This window comes from Prenolepis imparis, unplaced genomic scaffold (assembly GCF_030444845.1).
Source record: "Prenolepis imparis isolate NDT839.2.m4 unplaced genomic scaffold, iyPreImpa1.0 SCAF_3, whole genome shotgun sequence".
In the NCBI taxonomy this organism is placed as follows: Eukaryota; Metazoa; Arthropoda; class Insecta; order Hymenoptera; family Formicidae; genus Prenolepis; species Prenolepis imparis.
Window position 1 is genome coordinate 19864005 of NW_028141161.1, and position 7714 is coordinate 19871718.

A 7714-nucleotide genomic window follows, 5' to 3' on the forward strand; every position below is an offset into this window, starting at 1 on the left:
AGTTTTAGACATGTATTACAACGGTATACATCATCTTAGGCTAAGAATTAGGATCCTCCATTGCGGAACGAATGCTCGTGTATCATTTAGTAAAGTAACATTAATAATTTCGAGAAGAGGAGAACCGCATATTTTTAAATTCGGTGTATAACTCGTCGCGTGACACTTTTCGATATGTCACGATTGTAAAAGCAAATAATGAATATTTATACTCGCGTTAAAATGCGCGGCGAAAATCTGATGCTTTGAATTTTTGTACACTAAAAGTTTGTTATTGTCAGTTATTATTCCTTGCACGCGCGCGTGCACACATGCAGAAATACACACACAAAACACACGAGTTATGTAAATAAACTGACATAAATAAACTGTGAACGAGGCATTTGAAATATCAAGAGAAAAATTACTCGAATTCGGTATGTAATTACGATGAAAATTAGAATTCTTTTTTTTTTAAATTTTCTCTATACTTTTTTCTTGTGATTTGTTGTATAAATTCTTGTATATAATATGAAAGATAATTGTCAAAAGTACTTCGCGAAAAATATATAAATTTCCACAGCGCGACTGCCAATGTAATTTTTGTTTTTTTTTGTTTTTTTACAGCAATGTCTAAAAATGCAGTTTTTTTTATATGATTTTTTTTTCGGACAGATACACTTGTTATTTTGTATAATATTAATAAATTGCTGTGATCACAAAATGAAACAAAAACAAATATTCATGAGCACTAAATAACAATATCTTACAAATCACAAATATTTATTGAAAGAGTACGAAATATTTCGATTTCAATAATATTTCATCTTGATACGTGACAAAAACACACAAGCACTCTGTGAAAAGAACCACACTTCAAAACATTAATAGCTACAAAGTGAAATTAATTTCTCTCGCAAAAGATTACAAATGTTTTATATCAGAGTTGCTGAGGTTTCCACTCCAATAACTTTGTAAAGTCTTCTTCTGTTAAGCGAATTTGCCCACTTGACATTAAATACATCTGTAGAATTATAAGATTATAAAGTTGCATTACAGTGCTACGCAAATAGAAGAAATTAATAACCTTCAATACACATACATTTTGTTTCTTCAGATTATCTATGAGTAGCGTTTGCTTCTTAAACGCTTGCACTAATTCAGTTTGCTGTTTTTCCAAGCTTTTTATGGCTATTCTCTTATCTTCTTGTAATTTCCTAATTGAATTCCTTAATTCCTACAAAGTAGGAAATGTACATATAACAATATTTTAACTCATTTACATTAGATGTACTCCATTAAATGTACCTTTTCTTCTATCTGCCTACATTTCAATGCATTCTTAAGTTTCTCGTTACTTTCAAGAGATCTATTTAATCTGACATCATAATTGTTTGATTGCTGATTTAATATATTTAGCTCCTTTTTAAAACTTTCCAAATCCTAGAAAAAAATATTTTTGATGCAACAAACCAATATTATATAATGCAAGTATATATTATAACTAAGATGTAGAAATACCTTCTTTAAAGAAACATTTTCATTGCTTAAAGCTTGGCAGTTTGATACTGTATCAGAGTTTATATTTTCCAACTTTGTGATTGTATCATTTAATGTTCCTATCTGATTGTGTAATTTAACTTGGACATCATCAAGCTTCTTATTTCTCACTTCCAATTCTTTAGAATAATCGCACTAAAAACACAACAATTATAAATTTACTTTTACTAGTTTGAGAATTTTTTCTTGAAAAGCTGTTCTCTATTATACGTTACAAATATTATCCAACACAAAATTGCATGATAAGATAAAGAATTACCTTTTTATTATATTCAAGTTGTATTGCTTGTAGCTCTTTGTACAACATATCTATCTTGGATTTAAGCAATGTAACAATAGCATTATTTCCTACATTATTGTTCTTCTTTAATGAAATTTCAGTGATATTTTCTGATGGAATTTCAACAATTGCATCCAATGTTCTCGATTGTTTATCAGTCTTTAATGTTATATCCTTTGTATGTATCGTTTTTACATCTTTCGTTACAAAATTTAAGTACGATTGATTGCTAAACAAACTATCGCGAGCATGAATGACAGAATCAACCTCCTTTATCACATCATGAGTCTTCTGTTGAAGCTCGCGATTTAATCTGCGAAATTCTTTTTCCTTAGCTAATAAATCATCGGACATGCTTCCAAACAATATTTACATATGTAACATAAACTAAAGAAGGTGTCGCGATAATCACAGATATAAAGACCAATCGGGACAGAGGTTCCTCTGTCTTGATTGGTCAATCAAGTACTTCACTTCCAAGTATTTGCAATGCCAAGAATAGAGTTATCGAGGAAATCGTCAAAGAACCTGAACTTTTCCTGCAAATTATAAAGAGAAATCGATATAGATCGCTATCATTTACATATCAAATTAGAAATCGATAGAAAAAAAAGGTGCGTAACTGAAATATTTTTATTTATCAGATGCAGTTTCTCTCTCCCTCCCTCTCCCTCTCTCTTGAAAAATGTCTCAATTATCATTTCTATGCAGGCATCATTTCTCCGAGAATATATAGGAAAAATCCGTGACGAATAAAAAATGAAGAGTAGCCGCCTCCGACCACGTGATCACGCTAGAATGAGAAAGCGAATGACGGAGATACAACAAATATGACACTTCTGCAGACTGTACATGTGACTCTTGTGTGGGACAAGAGTGGGAACAGAGGGGAGATCTTACAAGAACGTACAGAGAGGACTTGAGATTGCAATCTGAAAAAGCCTCCGAAGAGAGTCCTGCGTTGATCGATCACCTGTCATCTCTGTCATATATGTCTCGCTGCATCGCGTTGTACATGGTCGAAAAGAAAACGGAATGTTTTATCGACACTTGAAGGATACCTTTCGCCGAGAGACGCCGACCGACGTCGTCGGTCCCTTATCCCCGAAAACAGTTTCGGCCAATTGATCGGGGACGCGGTTATATCAAGCGTGATAATATGGTACGGCACTGTGCGTGTCGTTTTGATTAAAGATGGAGGAAACGGGTAACGAGAAATTCCAATCGCGAAGACGTTCCGCCGCTTTGAAGGCTGTTAAAGTGAAGGACGAGAGAGTGGCTACCTTAAAGAAGGTACGTGCGAGTCGATATCGTTTAATCCTGTTCGCGGGCTCGTTCCTTGCTTATATCGTCCGAATACTCGGACCCGCCGTCCGGCATACAATGTCTCTCTCTCTTATAAGTATAGAGATGTATCGTAAACAAATCTCGCTCAAGCGTGACACTTTTTTTTTTTTCAGGTGGCAGCGATTTTACAGAAATCCGAAATAGATAGAACGGCGGAGGAGACCGGGATATTGGCCTCGTGCAGCGATGCAGTGAAGGAGGTTAATTTACGGTAATCATTTTTTTTTTTTTTTGTTTTCAAAAAAAACATGTAATTTTTGGAATTATTCTTGCGACCGACTTTGCACTAGAGACCTATTATTATAGGTCTCTACTTTGCACTGTTATGTCCATAATTAGTTTTGCCTTGAAAGAAGATATAAGATTGTTTAAGATTTCTGAAGACTACTTTTTAGAAATCTAAATATTTATTCTTCTTAGAAGTTTTTATACGATGAGAGAGAATAAATACATCTTTCGTGTAAGAAAATATTTAACAATAATATAATAATATTAATATATAAAGAACACATTTATGTAGTAATGTGATGTTTTAAATAGAGTTAAGTTATTCATAATATGTACATGCATTATTGGAAGACAAGAGAAACGAGATAAGATAAAAGCGAGATTGGAAGAAGTCGAAGATGCTGCTGAGATTTTGGAGGAAAAATGTATGCGCCTGGCAGCAGCGATCAGCAGAGCAACGTCCCTCACAGTATACACTGGTGCTGGTATTAGTACAGCAGCATCTATTCCGGACTATAGAGGAACTAATGGAGTTTGGACTCGTATGCAACAAGGGAAGGATATTGGGTAGGGCTCATCGTAATTAAAATGTAATACAATACATTAGTTATTTCTTTCTACTTTCTCTTAAGTTGTCGCATAATAAAACTTGCAAAAGGTTTCGTACATATGCTCATTTCTATAAGTAATTTTAGTTAACTTATTTTTATTATATTAGTTTATATTTGTGTCAATTATGCACTTTTATTATTTACTCTATTTTGCATCACAAATATCTCTTTGATATTGCTGTGAATTATCAGTGGCAAAATAATATAAGGTTAATTTAAATAATCGTTATGGTATATTTTAAAACAAATTTAATATTTATTATCTATATTTTATATTAATATGTTTTTTATCATGCACTTTTAACAGGAATCATGATCTGACTCAAGCTGAACCAACGTTAACGCATATGGCGCTTTATGCGTTATACAAAGCGCGAGTCCTCAAGCATGTAGTCTCTCAAAACTGTGATGGATTACACTTGCGCAGTGGTATTCCGCGTAATCTTCTGTCCGAAGTTCATGGCAACATGTACGTGGAAGTTTGTAGGGCATGCAAGCCATCCAAAGAATACTGGAGGCTCTTTGACGTTACTGAAAAGACTGCTCGATATCAACATGGTACGGGAAGATTATGTCACAGATGCAATTCACTGTTGCAAGATTCTATTGTTCATTTCGGCGAGAGAGGCAATCTACCTTGGCCAATCAATTGGAGTGGAGCGTCCAGAGCTTCGAAACAAGCTGACGTTATACTCTGTTTAGGTTCTAGTCTAAAAGTTCTCAAGAAATATCCGTGGTTGTGGCAGATGGATAGACCCGTTCATAAAAGGGCTTCTCTGTACATTGTCAATTTGCAATGGACTCCGAAAGACGAAAATGCAGTTTTAAAGATAAACGGAAGATGTGACGAAGTGATGAAGAGAGTCATGAGTCATCTCGGATTAGAGATACAGCAATATAATCGTACAAAGGATCCAATCTTCTTTCACGCTGTAAAGCTTCAGAACAGCGAACAGCTCACTACAACCCAACCGTGTCTCGAGGAACCGACAATCAAGAAAGAGCCTTTGAGTCAAAGTAGCGACGAGAATGTGAAGTGTACAGTGCAGCAAATTGACGACAAAGAAGATGACTGCATATCGACCGTAACAGTAGCTGACACAACCCCTAGCTATCCAGCGCCTTTTTTCGCCGCGTTACCCTTCTTATCCATGGGCTTGCCATTTCCTCCTATGTATATGTATCCTCAATTGACGCCGTTATTTTATTACCCATTCGTACAAGTACCGAACGCGCCAATAGAGGCGCCGAAACCCAAGCCAGCTTGTTCGTTTTGTATGGAGTACGAGGGCTCCCTTACCTGTTTGTATTATCAGCGTGACGGAGATTGTCCCGCACCAACTGAGAAGACTGAGAACGAACAGAAGCAGGAAGAAGGTACGATCATGATTCGCCCGGACACTCCGAGCATAGCGTCTCCAAAGAATCCAGGTTGGTTTGGTAAAGGATATCGTAAAGGTATGAAAAGGAAGCGGTAGCATCTGCTCTTTATAATACACGTAACGCTTTTTTGGTCCTCGCTCTTTATCACAATTACAATATATAACCTTATATTGTACGATATAGTAACGTACATAAGTATTTAAAGTCGCCATATCGTAATGAAGCTCGTGCATATTTTGTAGATTTATAGTAATTTGATTCCAGTATTGAAGCTTTAACAGATAGACTGAAATTTTGAAAATTAATTCTGATAAAACAAAAGCGATCTATTATTTTTATCCACTTCAAAAAGATTACTTTTTCAAGACTTAAATTTCTCATATATAATAGCAAGATGAGGGAAATAAAGAAGTATAATAGGTTGCATCTATTTTGAATTGGATAATTTTGAAGAAATATTTTATTAATTATCAACAAAATATGTTTTATCTTTGTCTTGCTACAAAGAAATGGTTTTTATCATAACTAAGTCATTAATTATCCTTTGGGACTATATTTTTCATACCAATATTTTCAAGGATGTTTCTCTTCCCATATTTGCAACAGTATGTCGTAAAATAGGCTGAGATAAAGTAGAAATAGAGTAAATAAGTTTTATTTAGTTTTAGTTTTATTTATAACTATAACATAAATTTAACATTTTCAAATTTCAGATACTCATTAGAAATCACAATACTGTCAAGTTTGTTTTTTAATAACTTGTAAAACAATGATCTTTATATTTATTGCTTTATCTAAAGCATCTTTATTTATATTAATCAAAACCGGATTGATACTTGCCTCTATCATATTCTCAATCTATATATCGAGCTCGTGTACTGTAACACACGATAATTAAGAGTAAGCATATATATATAATATTTTAATATGTATTATTATGTATTACATAATATTAATAATATAACATATTAATATATAATATATTATATAATATATAATAATATATAATTAATATTATATATATATATATATATATATATATCTTATATATATTAGAATATATGAATATTAGAATACATGAATATATTGCGAGCATTATCATTGTTCAACATATTTTTATATGAAATAGTTAAAAACAATCATTTCTATCATCACACATTTTAATAACTTATATAATTTAAATTATTGCTATCGCGCATTACTCTTGTTATTTATTTAGTATGTTTCATAGATATATATATATATAGAAAGATAGACTCGACATATCATATTTTGGGCTATATATACTAGCTATCTACTTGTCTTTGACATATTGTAAAAAAATACATATTCCATTAATCTTTTCTTCTCATTTGTGCAAATCAAATATATGTAACTATTAATATAGTTTATGTATGATTTATGCCGAGTCTGTCTTTTTTTACGTCTATGATGTACTTTTTAATGATTTCGCGTGATGTATTTGCGGCTATATATATATATATTTGAATTGATTCCTTGTTGATATTTTAGGATCGGCATACATACACATACACATGACATTGTAGGTGTGTGTACGTGTGTGTACGCGGCGTACGTAAATCTGTATGTATATTTGTATTGATATGCCATTTTATCATCTCAATTATTATTCGCGTTTACATGATTAATTTAATTAATCCTATGTATTGCCCAAATTATTTAAAAAACGTTCAATACATATAACATATATAAATTAAGTAAAATAAATATATACTTCCCTAAAAACACGAAATCGAAAAACGCGAATAGATTTTCCAGATTGTAACTTGAAAATTCTAATAGATGACAAACAAAGAGAAATGTAAAAAATGAACAAAAGTGAAAGATAAAACTGATGATGCATAACTTGAAAGCTAATATTGGGCAATCGAGGATTAAACGTATCTACGTTTAATGTGTCGTGAGAATAACACATCGGCAGTTCCCAAAGCAATATATTAATTATAAAATATGATGTATATTAAGTGAATTCTAGTGCAATACAACAGTTATAATCCTTCCAGATTACTGTATGTATGCTGGTATTGTATACTGAAAAAAATGAATGCTTTTGCTAGAAATTATAACATGATTAATGTATATGTGCTATGTTTGTGATATATTTTTCTATAAGAATTTAAATCTTTATTTGAAATTTTTTATGCTTACATATAATACCTAATTAGTATTGGTATTAAATGGTAAGATAAGACTCGTTTATAATAAATTTCAGAATTTAGTGTGTTTTACTGCGTCAAAAAGAAAAAGATAAATCTATTAATTTATTTTCAATAATATAAAATGGTTTGTTTTATGAAAGAAGAAA

General features: G+C 32.2%; 2 protein-coding genes across 2 annotated transcripts; one reads left to right on the top strand and one right to left on the bottom strand.

Moving 5' to 3' along the window:
- Positions 1 to 621: 621 nt before the first annotated feature.
- On the bottom strand, positions 622 to 2288 carry LOC145934535 (testis-expressed protein 9). Its single transcript, XM_083035041.1, has 5 exons — positions 1799 to 2288; positions 1501 to 1674; positions 1288 to 1422; positions 1082 to 1216; positions 622 to 1003 (listed from the first exon to the last, which is right to left on the bottom strand). Exons 1-5 carry the CDS (start codon positions 2171 to 2173, stop codon positions 920 to 922), a joined length of 903 nt encoding a protein of 300 aa, XP_082891167.1. The 5' UTR covers positions 2174 to 2288; the 3' UTR covers positions 622 to 919.
- Positions 2289 to 2671: 383 nt separating this feature from the next.
- On the top strand, positions 2672 to 7644 carry Sirt7 (sirtuin 7). The gene is made up of 4 exons (XM_083035038.1): positions 2672 to 3112; positions 3280 to 3377; positions 3746 to 3961; positions 4313 to 7644. Exons 1-4 carry the CDS (start codon positions 3014 to 3016, stop codon positions 5481 to 5483), a joined length of 1584 nt encoding a protein of 527 aa, XP_082891164.1. The 5' UTR covers positions 2672 to 3013; the 3' UTR covers positions 5484 to 7644.
- Positions 7645 to 7714: the final 70 nt, after the last annotated feature.

What these genes read in the sequence shown, in the direction of transcription:
- LOC145934535 (XM_083035041.1), bottom strand. Translation starts at nt 2,173, where the DNA reads ATGTCCGATGATTTATTAGCTAAGGAAAAAGAATTTCGCAGATTAAAT. An exon ending in AACTTGAATATAATAAAAAG is followed by an intron (nt 1,675 to 1,798) that starts GTAATTCTTTAT and finishes TTGTGTTTTTAG; the next exon opens with TGCGATTATTCTAAAGAATT. An exon ending in ATAATCTGAAGAAACAAAAT is followed by an intron (nt 1,004 to 1,081) that starts GTATGTGTATTG and finishes ATAATTCTACAG; the next exon opens with ATGTATTTAATGTCAAGTGG.
- Sirt7 (XM_083035038.1), top strand. Translation starts at nt 3,014, where the DNA reads ATGGAGGAAACGGGTAACGAGAAATTCCAATCGCGAAGACGTTCCGCC. An exon ending in GAGTGGCTACCTTAAAGAAG is followed by an intron (nt 3,113 to 3,279) that starts GTACGTGCGAGT and finishes TTTTTTTTTCAG; the next exon opens with GTGGCAGCGATTTTACAGAA. An exon ending in GTGAAGGAGGTTAATTTACG is followed by an intron (nt 3,378 to 3,745) that starts GTAATCATTTTT and finishes CATTATTGGAAG; the next exon opens with ACAAGAGAAACGAGATAAGA.